This window comes from Ceratotherium simum, chromosome 16 (assembly GCF_057802395.1).
Source record: "Ceratotherium simum simum isolate JZ-2026a chromosome 16, ASM5780239v1, whole genome shotgun sequence".
Lineage (NCBI taxonomy): Eukaryota > Metazoa > Chordata > Mammalia > Perissodactyla > Rhinocerotidae > Ceratotherium > Ceratotherium simum.
Genome location: NC_141915.1, coordinates 35,469,240 through 35,484,731, shown reverse-complemented (window position 1 = coordinate 35,484,731; position 15,492 = coordinate 35,469,240). Strand labels below are relative to the sequence as shown.

The 15,492-nt window shown below is 38.6% G+C and overlaps 1 protein-coding gene across 7 annotated transcripts in view; it reads right to left on the bottom strand.

The window, feature by feature from the left end:
* The window catches only part of SPAG9 (sperm associated antigen 9), a 133,902-nt gene that overhangs the window by 53,224 nt on the left and 65,186 nt on the right, over positions 1-15,492 (bottom strand). For all 7 annotated transcript variants that reach the window (XM_004434727.3, XM_004434729.3, XM_087440976.1 and 4 more), the window contains one exon: positions 12,715-12,865. In XM_004434727.3, the coding sequence (XP_004434784.1) occupies positions 12,715-12,865 (151 nt within the window). The remainder of the gene's footprint in view (positions 1-12,714; positions 12,866-15,492) is intronic.

The window sequence follows — 15,492 nt, the reverse complement described above, 5'->3', positions numbered from 1 at the left end:
ATTCCCTGCTTCAGTCTTTAAGGAACTCTCACATTGTAGGCTGTGCCTGTCAAGGGACAATGTCCACAAAAAGCAGGGACCTGACGGGCCGGCCCGGTGGCTTAGCGGTTAAGTGCGCGCGCTCCGCTGCTGGGGGCCCGGGTTCGGATCCCGGGCGCGCACCGATGCATCGCTTTTCCGGCCATGCTGAGGCCGCGTCCCACATACAGCAACTAGAAGCACGTGCAACTATGACATACAACTATCTACTGGGGCTTTCGGGGAAAAAAAAGGAGGAGGATTGGCAATAGATGTTAGCTCAGAGCCAGTCTTCCTCACCAAAAAGAGGAGGATTAGCATGGATGTTAGCTCAGGGCTGATCTTTCTCACACAAAAAAAAAGCAGGGACCTGATTTGGGATTCTAGAGCTGTAACTATAAAGGAATGGCACTCCTATGCATGTTTAAGTTGTGCTTTAAAAGAATAGGTGTCATTCAAAGATGATATACAAATAGGCAACAAGCATATGAAAAGATGCTCATCATCACTAATCATCAGAGAAATGCAAATCAAAACCATGAGACACGCAAATCAAAACAATGAGATATCACCTCACACCCATTAGGATAGCTACTATCAAAAAAAAAAAAAAACAAAAAACAAAACAGGGGGCCGCCCTGTGGCGTAGCAGTTTAGTGCACGCGCTCCACTGCTGTCGCCGGGGTTCAGATCCCGGGAGCGCGCTGATGCACCACTTGTCAGGCCATGCTGTGGCAGCGTCCCATATAAAGTAGAGGAAGATGGGCACGCACGTTAGCTCAGGGCCAGTCTTCCTCAGCAAAAAGAGGAGGATCGGCATGGATGTTAGCTCAGGGATGATCTTCTTCACACACACACAAGAAAACACCCAGAAAATAACAAGTGTTGGTGAGATGTGGAGAAATTAGACCCCTTGTACACAGTTGGTGTGACTGTAAAATGATCTGAAAACAGTACGGAGTTTCCTCATAAAATAATATGATCCAGCAATACCCTTTCTGGGTATATATCCAAAAGAATTGAAAGCAGGATCTCGAAGAGCTATTTGCACACCCATGTTCACAGCAGCACTATTCAAAATAGCCAAGAGGTAGAAGCAACTGAAATGTCCATCAAGGGATGAACAGATAAACAAAATGTGGTGTGTACATACAATGGAATAGTATTCGGCCTTAAAAGGAAAGAAATCCTGGGCTGGCCCTGTGGCTTAGCGGTTAAGGGCGCACGCTCCGCTACTGGCGGCCCGGGTTCGGATCCCAGGTGCGCACCGACCACCGCTTCTCCGGCCATGCTGAGGCTACGTCCCACATACAGCAACTAGAAAGATGTGCAACTATGACATACAGCTATCCACTGGGGCTTTGGGGGGAAAAAATAAAAAGGAGGAGGATTGGCAATAGACGTTAGCTCAGAGCCGGTCTTCCTCAGCAAAAAGAGGAGGATTAGCATGGATGTTAGCTCAGGGCTAATCTTCCTCACAAAAAAAAAAAAGGAAAGGAAAGAAATCCTGTCACATGCTACAACACGGATGAACCTTGAGGACATTACGCTAAGTGAAATAAGCCAGTTACAAAAAGATAAATACTACATGATTTCACTTATATGAGGTATCGAAAGTAGACAAAATCATAGAGACAAAGTAGAATAGTGGTTACCAGGGTAGGGGGCAGGGAGAAAGGCAGAGTTGTTGTTTAATGGGTATAGTTCCAGAATTACAAGATGAAAAAGTTCTACAGATCTGTTTCACAACGATGTGAATATTCTTAACATCAGTGAACTGTACACTTAAAAATGGTTAAGATGGTAAATTTTATGTTATGTTTTGTACCACACAAACAAGTCATTACTTTTAACTTCACTTGAGATACCGTGGTGAAAATCTGGTCTTTGTGCCAGTCTCCTATTAGTATTAGAGATCAGGCTATAAGTCTATAAACCTTTACAAAATATTTTCGGTGGTTTCATCATCAAATGCCTCAAGTACTCATGGCTGTACAGAATACATATGTCATGTGTTATCTGGCATTGCCCCATAGTTATTTGTGTTCTGAGATACTATGCAGTAAGTTCACAACTATAGAAAATAAATGATCCCATTAAGCACAACTTAGAAATGTTCCAGTGTAGTGTTTTCTTAAGTAGCCCATCTGACTTCATCTGAAATAAGCTAAATAAAGGGACAAGCAACTCTGCTATATAAGTTTGTCTTTTAGATTCAAAGATTTTAAGGCTAATGAAAGTAAACACAAAATTACAAAAGGTAACTAGCCCCATGGATCCACCACTATAACACTTATCACCTAATATTTTAATTTTTCTTTACATTTTTTTCTCCCCAAGACAAAGTTAAATGTCTAAAGCAGTGTTTCTTAAGCTTTTTTGATTTACAACTCTATGGCATAAGAGAATCACAAAATTCTGTGTAAACATATTTTCTGGAGAGTTTTATAACTTTAATTTGATTCCTAGAGGAGTTCGTGTCCCAAAGCAACTGTGAGAACAATAACTCTAGACACAGATTAGATGAAATAAATCTAGATGCAAAGTATACTGTAGGTTCAAGAAAATTCAGATTATTAAAGGAGAGGTATGAATGTTCTAACCCTGAGGATCTTTCTGAAGAAAGAGGACACTGTTTCATCATCACAGACCTGCTGAAGGGCTTCCACAGACCTAACCTAACCCTGACCTAGGGGCAGGAGAAAGTCTTATTTGTCTTTCCCCAGTGCCCTGACATGAAGTAGGCTCTCAACAGATGTTTGCTGAATGAAGCTGAATGGTGCACTGACTGGGGCTGAAGATATCTGTTCAACTAGACAGGCAGCCCATGGTAAAACGACACACTGGTCTGTCTCCAGGACACGTGCAAGTTATGTACAGTCTGCCCTAAGGAAGACACATTATGCAAAGCATACTAAGTAGTTTTCTTACCTAGAGCTGGATGAAAAGAAATAGGATGAATTTCCACAGGATTTACTTCTATTTTCTCTCCTTTATTTCAAAATGCTGACTTCAGGGGAGGAGTAAATTATAGATTACAGTAAAGCCCTGGCAACCACTGTAGAGGAAATAATTTTCTTTTGGGGCCGGCCCGTGGCTTAGCAGTTAAGTGCGCGCGCTCCGCTGCTGGCGGCCCGGGTTCGGATCCTGGGCGCGCACCATCACACCGCTTCTCCGGCCATGCTGAGGCCTGTCCCACATACATCAACGAGAAGGATGTGCAACTATGACATACAGCTATCTACTGGGGCTTTGGGGGAAAAAAAATAAATAAAAATAATAATTTTCTTTTGTATTTCAGTGAATAACATGAGTAGTGCTCCAAACTGAGCATTTGATGTCTTAAGAATAGCAGTTGAGGAAGTGAACCAATAGTTAATCATTTACTTTCTGCAAAATGTTTTGAAACACCATTCTCATCTCCTGTTCTATAGCCTTCAGAGATTCAGGACTACTGCTGACCTGGAAGAGGGAAAGATTATAAAAGAGAAAAAAAATCACGTATTTACTAGGTGTTAGCATATTTCTAAGTATCTTGGCCTTGTACTACCTCTCAGGATAACAAGATCCAACCCTCTATTATCTACTATGTTAAAATGAATGTTTAGGGGTTTTGTTTTGTTTTGACTTAAAATCACCTCCTTTAAGCCTTTAGTTTAAGTGATATCATGGTTCAGAAGTCACGACTTAGATCACGTGGCCTTATACTTGATCAATAAGCAGCTCATTGTGTAACTTTTTTCTATTCACACAACTGTCTGAAATCTTCCTGAAATTTTAGAATAAAATAGAATAAATCATCTTTTTTTTTTTTTAAAGATTTTATTTATTTATTTTTCCCTCCAAAGCCCCAGTAGATAGTTGTATGTCATAGCTGCACATCCTTCTAGTTGCTGTATGTGGGACGCGGCCTCAGCATGGCCGGAGAAGCCATGCACACCCGGGATCCGAACCCGGGCCGCCAGGAGCGGAGCACGCGCACTTAACTGCTAAGCCACAGGGCTGGCCCATCTAATCATCTTGAATATTTAATATTCTAAATATTCTAGTTTAGCATACTTGGAAGTGTTAACAGCACTTTCCTCTCTCCCCACCTCCTTGCATCATTTCTGAAACCGTTAGATAACACTAATAATCGAAGGGACACCAAGATCCAAATCCTTTTTCACAAAAACATCTGTTTACTCACATTCTTTATTTATATCTGTACATTTGCCCTCTGTAAGACAAAAGTGTTTCTCTTAAACAGAAAGCAACTTCAAATTTTAAATATTCTTGGTCTGGAAATTCATCAGTCTTTTTTTTTTTTTTTTTTGGTGACGAAGATTGGCCCTGAGCTAACATCCGTGCCAATCTTCCTTCCGAACCCACGAACCCCAGGCCACTGAAGCAGAGAGTGAGAACTTAACCACTATGCCACAGGGCTGGCCCCTCATCAGTCTTTTTGAAAGCCTAAAATACAGCCGCTAGCTCACTATTAATTCTCTCAAAAAACCATACATTAGCAAGGCATGATTCACTTTATAGATACCAGACTGCCTCTCCCTTAATGTTTGTTTATATAATCTTTGATTCTGAATTCTCATCATTTTTAACCCTTCTCAACTATTCATTTCATCAAAAATAGGTAAAAAATTGGGTGGCTCGCCCTATATAAAAATGGAAAGATTGTGAACACACATTTTTAAATGAAAAACAAAAAGCAAGCTGCAGGAAAATACTTAGAGCATAAACCCATTTACTTTACAAAGACATTATGAATATGTATTATCTATGTGCATATGTAAAAACCGGGGAAAAGGAGTGGAATTTAGGGTTGGAGAAACTTTACATATTTACTCTAGATTCTTCAATATTATTTAAAGTTGTGAAACTGCATTAACATAACTTTTTAAAAAATTATTAAGCCTGTTTTATAAAATAATTGGATTCTGAGCACATTAACATTTCTAGCATCTGGCATTGCACCTGACACAGTGGGTATCAATAAATATTTTTTAATGCAAAAAGATAAAAATTTTCTTCAACAGGAAATATTTAAAACTAATCTTCCAATTCTAAAAGCTTGTTTAAACAGTCAATAAGTATGTAATAAATACTTATGTGCCAATTACTTCAAAAGAAGCCACAATCGAAATTAAGTTTTAAACACGATCATTTTCAAATAGTTTATTTAGAGTTTTACCAGTTTTTATTCTCAACATATATTAGCATTTTGGTCAACACACAACCCAATAAAATATGCCAAAAAGAAAAAAAAAAATCTCATTTATAAACACCCACTAAGAAAGAACTAATTCCATTCCCCCTTCTCCAAGCAAGAATTTTAAAGGGGAGAAGGTATATATCTCATAATTTTATTTATTATACCTCCATAAAGATAGATGTATGAATGAGTGAATAAATACAGAAATAATCAAGTACCAAAAGATTAAAGGGAGTAAATCTTTGCCCCTTTTCTCCTTTAAACCCCAACAGTCCACTGTGGATGGTTCCTGAAGTTATCAAATGAGGCTATATGCGAGGGAAAAAGTTTACAAATAAAAAATGACGTTATAAGACATTCCTTTTCCTCTGTCACAAGCAAAAACAATATATAATATAAACTACTGGAAAAACCCAACATAAGCATCAAAGAAAGAAAGGGCCTAGAAGCAATCACATTCCAAGCAGTAAGCACATTCAGTGCCTAGATCTTGGTTCCTAAATGCCATTCTCCAATAAAAGGAGCCAGGGCTCCTTGGAAAAGCAGTTAATTGCAGGGCTGGGGCAGAGAAAATATAAAAGCCTGGAGCATATGATGGTGCCAGGAAGGAAGGAAGTACATAAAAGAGTATGGGGCATATCGAAAGGGTACAGGAGTCAACCTGAAAGAGCTCCTGATGTCCAAAGCTGAAAGAATTTGAGCAACAAAATAAATGATAGCATTGGATAACCTACAGAACAAAACAAATATCCATGAGTTCAAACGAGAAGGAAGGAGGGAAGGGCAGCTCTCCCTTACAGAATTCCAGTTACTAAATGTAAGATGAAGAAAACAGAAAATAACCAATGGAACATCACACTAACAATTGTAGGTAAGATCCACTGATGGATACTAAAATCAGCAGACGAAAGTTTGAGGAGAACAGGCTATTTGCACAGTATCAAAGTATATCCAAGATATTTATTAACTATAAAGGGAAAAAAGTAACTTTACGGTGAAGAAATCCAACACAACAAATGAACCAAGTGATCAAGGTTAACATCACCACTAAGGCATACTGCTTCTGTAGTATTCTTGCCAAAAATATATAACCTCAGTCTAACCATGAGAAATCATCAGAGAAGCCCAAATTGAGAGAGATTCTACAACATAAATAACCAGTACTCTTCAAGCCTCAAGGCCATGAAAGACAGGGAAAGACTGAGGAACTGTCACACACTGGAAGAGACTGAAGAAACATAACTCGACGCAATGTGGGATCCTGGATTGGATCCTGAACAGAAAAAGGACAGTGGTGGAAAAACTGGCGAAATCCAAATACAAGTGTGTAATTTGGCTAATAGTACTGTATCAATGTTAATTTCTTAGTTTGGTAATTTTACTATGGTTAGTTAACATTGGTGGACGCTGGGTGATGAGAATATAGGAACTCTGTACTATCTGTAACTTTTCTGAGTCTAAAATATTTCAGAATAAAACGTAAAAAAAACCTGAGAGCTTTAACTGTTTTGAAATTTAAAGTTATACATGCATTTTATAATAGGAATATTTAATTACAGAAGATACAGGCATAAGGTTCAACTACTACAGAGATTCAGATTTGGGAAAATTAAAGAAATAGGAACAATTGAGAACTTAACCACAAATGGAGGAGGATGGAAAATTCTTCTCAACAAGAATGCTGGCTCTGTTTAGACATTTCCTGTTCTGTATGCTAAGCACATCCCCTGAAGAATGCAGCACACATTGACCACTGGCTTTACATACCAAACCCTGCTAACAAGAGCTTCTCACAACAGTTCTACTAAAGTATTTCAAGTCACATGGTTTTAAAAGAACTCTTTAAAATTTTCATAAGAAGGTACCAATCTAATTGCTTTTTAGTTAAAATTGTTTTTCTCAGTTCTAAAAGTCACATTCTACTAACAATCAACAACCCAGGAGACTCTTCAAAAGAAAAAATAATACTTTTTTGGAGTTTATCTACATATGTATACATGCACACACATGCCTTTAGGCATGTGCAGGTGCATATACATCTATAGGTGTATATACATACATATGTATAACTGTGAAACTGGATGGAATCTGTGAAATCACTGCAAATTGATACCAATCAAGGTCTAGAAAACAGCACGAAAATTTTATGTATAAGATCTTTAAAATGATGTTTAAAACATTTCATTCTCTCTCTATCCATACTTGCGCATAAGAGAGGGATATCTGAATCTCACAACATTGCTGACAAATGACTACAATCCATTTGGCAGGCACTCTGGCAACATCTATCAAAACCTTAAATACATGCTTTGATCCAGCAATCCCACTTATGGGAATTACTTTAAATACAAGTACAAAATTATGTATGAGGTTATTGCATTGTTCGTAATAGCAAAAGACTAGGAAAAACTGAGGCGTACCATCAACAAAGTCGATTTTAATTGCAGTTGGCCTATGTGATCCCTTTCCCCTCGCCCTTCCTCTATGATGTATCAATTATCTTCCTTCACTCTTGTTTTCAATTTCTCTTTCTATTGGACTCTTCTTCTAAGCACACAAACAACCCAGTCTCTCCCATTCTAAGAGTACTTTTCCCTCGACCCTGCCAACTCAAGTTATCCTTTTTCTCTCTTCCCACTATAACCACTTTTCTTGAGTAATCTAATCTACACTTTCTATTTTCTCCTTTCATGATTCACATTCACCCCTGTTATTGGCCCTGCAACTCAAAACTGCTCAAACCTACACCTACAAATTCGCCAATTCAGTCCTCATCCTACTTGTCTTCTCCCTAGCAGCTGACCCTCCTAACAACTCCTTCCATTCTAAAGCTCTCTTGTCCCTTGACTTCCAGGGCCACAGTCTCTTATGGTCTCTCCTCTCTGCCACTATATCCCTTCTCTCCCCCACCAATGCCCTTCTTCCCCTGTGCATCTTCTGCTTCTCCATTCCAGGTTGCCCCCATATGGATGCTACCTTCCTTACCTGCTCAGGCTCTGACACCCTAAGCCTAGGGCCTTTCCTTGGGGAGGCCCTCACCACCTTGTTCAGGATCTGACACCCCCAAGCCAGGCTGCCCTCTGCAGGGATGTCCTTCACACTGCTGGGGCCCTGACTCTCCACACCAGGCTATCCCCACAGGGATACACTCCTAACCTTGCTTGGTTATGATATCTATCCTACCCCTACTCCACTCCACCCTGTGGATGCTTACCTTGCTCTGCCCTACCTAGTAGCTTTAGGACTGATTTGTGCAGAAAGGAAAGAAGAAAGGCAGATAATGCAATATCACACCATCTTAATAATTACAGTGTTATAGTAAGTCATGATATCTAGTAAGGCAAATTCTTGTTCTTATTGTTCTTCTTCAGGACTGTCTTGGGTTATTCTTGCCCTTTTGTTCTCCAATTCCTTCTTTATTGCAATTTGTTCATGAATATAATTCACCAGGATGAACAACCCTACCTTAACATTTTTGACCATTCCTAGCCTTAGCACTTCTATAAAACATTTTTAACAGAACAGCTTTGGTCACTAAACATAAGAAATTGCTTTTTACCAATTTCACTAGAAGCCCCTCAGCAAGAAATTTCTGTTAATGATGCAATATAAATCTCCTCTGCTTTTTGCCTTGAGCTGCTCTCTACACTAGATTTGAAGACCATCAACAGTGTGTCAGGTGAGGCTTCATGTAGGCTATGGTATTTAGAATGGCCTTGAAGGAGGGTATTTCTACTAGTGGTAACCTAAGTAGGACACAAACATGTACCCGAGAAAACTATAAAGAAAAGCAACTGGATACAGAGGTCTGGAGTTCAGGAAAAGGGTCAAGGTTGGAGATTCAAATTTGTGAACATCGATGTCTGGATAGCATTTACAGACACGGAACTTGAGCTACCCAGATTAAGTAGAGAGAAGGGCTGAGCTTTAAGCCCTGGGGAACTCCAACATTTAGAGGTCCAAAACCAGCCATGGATAAGGAGCAGAGAAGAAAACCAATGAGTGAGAGAGAGAGAAAGGGTGGTGTCCTGGGAGCAAAGTAAAGAAAGCATTTCAAGAAGCAGGAAGTATTCAAATATGTCAAGTGCTGCTACACAGTAGTGTGAGGACTGAGAATTTTCCATTAGATTTGGAAAGATGGATGTTTTTGGTAACCCTGAGAAAAGGTATGTCGGTGCAGTCGGTAGGAATGAAAGTCTCAGAAGAGCGGGATGAAGAAAAGGCAATCGTTCCTCAAACACCCCAAAGTCTGTCCCCACTGCAGGGCTTTTACAGATGCTATCTGATCGACCTGAAACACTTATTCCTCTAGACCTTTCCACGCACCTGCACATCCCGCAAGTCAGGGTTCAAGTCACCTCCTCCAAGAGGCCTTCCTTCACTATCCTAAAATAAGCACCCCTCCCTACTAATTACTCTCTATCCCCTTACCTTACTTACTTTCTGTCTTTCTGTTTTTTTTTTTTTGATGAGGAAGAGTGGCCCTGAGCTAACATCTGTTGCCAATCTTCCTCTTTTTGGTGAGGAAGAGTGGCCCTGAGCTAACACCCGTGCCCATCTCCTCTACTTCATACGTGTGAAACTGCCACAGCATGGCCTGATGAGCAGTGCATAGGTCGGTGCCCGGGATCTGAAGCTGAGAACACCGGATCGCTGAAGCAGAGCGTGTGAACTTATCCACTACACCATCAGGCCAGCCCCTTACCTAACTTTCTTTTAATAGTACATACAATACTTGAAATTCTATTATTTCATTTATTTGTTTGTTTACCACCCCCACAAGAGTATGATAAATGAAGGAATAATATGTATGAATACGTCTTTTTAAGGACCTGTACATTTTTCTAGGTGCATCATTCCTGGCAGATTTTCTAATACCTGAAGATATAACTTATTGACTACAACTCTCTCACATTGAGAAATTTACAAAATTGCAACAAAGAAGGTCCATAACTTTACAGCCACTGGCAAATCCCCTTTACTGTCATTCTTCTGCCACAAAGTTTCCTATAGTTCTGTCTCCTGGGTTATAACTCATCATCTGATTTTCTCACAGAACATTTACATCTTAACCTTACCTCACAGAAAAATTGTGCTGGTAAAGTTAATACTGATTATAATTCTCACCTTTGATTTTTTTCACAACGAAGGCAAAGCATGCTGTAAATATAGCTATGTTATCCCCAAAGTTCTCAGAGAAATGGAAGTTGCAGAATACTTTAAATTAGAGATAGTCTAGTCCAGTTCTGTCATACATGGAAACCAAGACTAGTGGGTTCATGTGAGAGTCCACAGTGAACTTTAAACCTCTGACTCCCAGCCTTTGGTAAAGTTAGAGAAAGACATCTGGTTAACAACAAGGGCTTAGGTAAATAATAAAATATGTCCTAATTATTAGACATACTTTACAAACTAGACTTTTGCCATTGTGTAAGGTACCACTCTGTTCCTGGAAACCTTTATCTGTTGAGCCTTTATTTCATTTAGTGGCTCCATGTCCAGAGTAAAGAAGACAGGATTTTATTTTAGAAACTCTCTGGGAAGTACTTGCCTCAGTATCTCTAGGGAGGACACAAAACACACCTATGCATAAGCCCATATTAATAACCTGTTAATCAGTTTATAACTTGCCAATAAAGTTCTGTCACAGTGTGTCACTGGATTAAACAACAAGAGAATTATAATAATAATCTTTTTAAGGTGGCTTTTTGGGTAGTAACTAAAATACTGTTACCATATGGTATATATTTTTAATGTACTAAAAGTATCCCTCCTACTTAATTTTGTTTTGGGAAAGGGATGTGGTAAGCAGGCGATTGAGGGATGGGTGTTCTGGAAGATCTATTAAACCTACAGGCACTTAAAAAGCCAGTGTGGTCACAGGCATAAAGAATGAGAGAATTTCCTAGTGGCATCACTGTGGACCGATACTGAGCAGCCGCATGATTAGCTTCTAATAAATTGAGCAACAACAAAAAAAAAATAGAGAAAGGAAAAAAGGCGAGGTCAGTCCTACTGTTAAAAATACTTTTCAGTGGGAGAAAAGCTATCAAATATTTATTGACTGCTTACTGTTTTGAGCACATTTCAAAGGTCAGTGGAATGATTCTAAATGCCTCCACCTTCTAGAGCTGACAGATAGACCATTTATATTATCCTAAAAGAGTCTTTCTAACATCTAAAACAAATAACTCACTCAACAAACATGTTCTGAGTTGCCACTATATGCCAGGCACTTTTCTAAGTGCTAGGGATAGAGCAGTAAAGAAATCGCATGGATTTTATGTTCCCTCAGGGGAGAGAAACAGACAAAATAAATGAGTAAATGACTTAGTATTTTAGAAGTATCATAAGAGCTATCTTTAAGTATTAGACCATGGTAAGTACTTTGGAGAAAAAGCAGGAAAAGAAGATAAGACGTTAAGTAACTCATTTGTATTCATTGTAGGTGGCCTGTTTGTTTTAGGATAGAGTAGATTTTACAATGTAATTAGATTCTTTTATAATCAATATTCTCTTTATAAATATTCCATTTTATAAGATATAGAATATAAGTTTAAATATTTTTTAAAAATTAATTACTAGTATATCTCCACTCTTAGAGTATATTATTTATATATATAATACATATATATCATATTTATAACTTATTTGATGACAACTTCGTGGTCAAGAATATAATCTATAACGAATTAACACCAGGCCTTTCAGCTAAACACAACGTACTTGTGGATATTGCTTTATGAAGGGTTTTGAGGAAGGAACCTTTTTGTTCTTCAAGTGAAGCCTTACTAAATTGCGAAGCTTCCAACAGTGAACGAAGGATTTCAGGTGGCAATGATTTTCAATTCTAATAAATATAACTAAGTTTACTAGTTACCCTACTCTAAATTCATTTAATGTAGCCTAAATCAAATAGAAATTCTGGTCATTAGTGTCATTAGTATCTTAATCAAGATAAAACAGTGCTTCAGGGCCGGCCCCGTGGCTCTGCGGTTAAGTGCGCGTGATCCGCTACTGGTGGCCCGGGTTCAGATCCTGGGCGCGCACGGAAGCACCGCTTCTCCAGCCGTGCTGAGGCCGCATCCCACATACAGCAACTAGAAGGATGTGCAACTATGACATACAACTATCTACTGGGGCTTTGGGGGCGGGGGGAAGGAGGAGGATTGGCAATAGATGTTAGCTCAGGGCCAGTCTTCCTCAGCAAAAAGAGAAGGATTAGCATGGATGTTAGTTAGCTCAGGGCTGATCTTCCCTGCCCCGCCCCAAAAAAAGCTTCATTTTGTTTTCCTATATAACTTGAAAAAGAATAGTAAAAAACTAAAACTCCTTGAGAAGAGCTCATTTCCAATAAAAAAACATTAGTTTTACAAATTAAAATATATATAAACTATTTCATTTCATTATGTTTTGGTTGTCTAGTACTTCAATTTGGATAAGAAAACTTATAAAATGTAAATTAAAGATTTCAGCAGAATGAAGTTTACCTTCAGGCTGGTATGAGAACGTGGTTGACTTAATTCCTGAAATTTCCATTGCTCTGATCCAGGTGTCTCGCCACCTTTCTGAGTATCAGGTGTAAGCAATCCATCTCCAGCAGGTAATGGGAAAATCCCTAATGATATAGGGCGTTCTTTTCTATTTGGAGAGGGGAGAAAAAATACAGCATTCATTCATTTTTAATTTTTCATTCATCATGACTATAAGTGATAAGCCTGGGCTGTCTTTGCTTTAGAATCATCACTCTTAAATAATACCATCGGCCTATGTGAACAAGAGACTTACCAAAGAGAAAGGACAGAGTCTCAGAAGTTTAAATTAGACTCAAGAAATCAACTAAAGAAAGTAGTAAGAAATGGTTTAGGACATTTTTTAAGTTACTGATGAGTTCCTTGCCAGGCAGCAGTCTGTGGTCGGCTTTCACAGAGAGAAGAGCTGCTAAACTTTCACTCATGCTTAGTTAGCCCTAGGGGAACTTGCGACCTCTCCTCTGGAAGTGACTCCAATCTCTGCTTCTAGACTTCCCAAATCCTCAGACTAACTCCTAGATGTTTCCCCAACCCTCTTCAAGGTATGCCTTTTCTGCCTAAAGTAAAATCATCTGATCTAAATCAGGGCTACTGATTAAATGGTAAAAATTGCTCAAAAGAGTTCTATCCCCTAAAGCAGGAAAGTTGTATTTTTCTACAGAACCTATATAACATGAGTTCCTTTCAATCATAGTACATATGAGAAAACCACTGTCAGTTTTTCCAAACAAGGAGGCCAAAAAATTCTATTAAAGACTGTAGTTTCCAATGCTTCGTGGGAAATTTCAATGAACTAGAGTTACAATTTTAATAATAATAGAATTTCAACAAGAAACATCCTTTGTTGATGCATAGAAGATTCCAAATTAAAGGGCTTTTAGAGGGTGGAAACAAGCCTCCTAATAGGTCATTCTGGGTCATTAACTCCAAAGTGTGGAAATTGGCAAGAAATGAGACACTAAAGGTTTGGGGGCTCCTGGAACTCTGTACTTCTACTGGTAAGAATGTAAGTTAGAATAGAAACACTGAGGCTATAAATAAAAGTGGGAAAATATTCAGTTTTGCTAAATAAAATAAGTCTTTTATTCTGTAAACTCAATTTTATACCAAGAAACTTAAGCCACTTTTGAAATGTGCCCTCATTTAACACAAAGGGTATGCTCTTTCATTCCTAACAACAATCAGAAAGGATTTGTAAAACTGTCAGAACACCTTCTTAAAGATTAGGTGAAGCAAAAGGGTTGACAGGGTGCATTTTACTAAAGTTGTATGCACAAGGAAATAAAACAGGACTTTTCTTTATCAGAGTTAATTATTCATCACTTCTTCACACTTGGGGTACTTTTCCTATTTGATTTGGGAGGAAAATTCAAATGCAGTTAGGCAGCACAATAAAAGGCTAGATTTTAATACCAAATCTAAGTTTGTGACTACAAGCTGCCAGAACCAAACGACAAAAATTAAAATAACTAGTCAACTATTCTGTTTATACCAGTTATTCCCAAATGCTGGTTCAGCAATAAAATTTTCATAACTCCGTGGCCAAAAGAAGCATTACTTTTTATATACTTACTGGATAATACAGTACATATTGTACACATACACAATCTATTTCCATACATCCATATATCACAGGACCTGTTCTTTCTTGAGAATGTCTAACCCTTTGCTACATCTTTTCTGCTTCTTTGATTTTAAAATACTCTTTCATCAAATGATGGTGACAGTAATTAGAAAGTTACTTTTTTTTTAATGTCCATACTTGACAAAATAAAAAGTTGTTAACTGACGTTTATCCCTCAGTTTTGGGCGAACATATTTTGGGAGCAGAAAATCTAAGAGTCTAAGAGCTACTAGATGACTTATTTGTTTTTTAACATATCTTAATGACTTAAGCAAAAAAAATGACTGGGAATCTAATTAGATAAGAGTTTAACAGAAAGCTCTCTAACCCAAAATGCAAAGACAACTAGGAAGATAATACAGACTTCATGCAAATCCATCACACTGCTAAGAGAAAGCAAAATACAGGCCAGTCATTAGAATTATCTTCCTATTTGAATGACAACACACTCATTTTCACACATATCAAATACTGAAAAAGTGTAAAACTACTGGGGGAAGGAGTCTGCTGTGGATCCAAGTTTTACTTTCCTACTCCTGTTAACTAAATCTACACTCTAAAATACAAGTAGAGTGGGCCGGCCCGGGGGCTTAGCAGTTAAGGGCACGTGATCCGCTACTGGCAACCCGGGTTCGGATCCCGGGCGCGCACCCACGTACCACTTCTCCGGCCATGCTGAGGCCACGTCCCACATACAGCAACTACAAGGATGTGCAACTATGACACACAACTATCTACTGGGGCTTTTGGGGGCAAAAAAAAAAAAGAGGAGGAGGATTGGCAATAGATGTTAGCTCAGAGCCGGTCTTCCTCAGCAAAAAGAGGAGGATTAGCGTGGATGTTAGCTCAGGGCTGATCTTCCTCACAAAAAAAAATAAAATAAAATAAAATACAAGTAGAATTCACACCTCTTTATACTGCTTTTATGAATCATTCAGAAACTGTTCTACAGAGAGGAAACTTTTCTTCAGAGACTGAAAGCTATCTGTCAAGAGGGTCAACGATGCTCTTAGGTTACATTGTTCCAACTCTGGAAAAATAATATTTCTACATAAATCTCTTCTCACCTTATTTCAGTGAGAAGTTACATAAGAGTTGGGGGACGGAGAAGG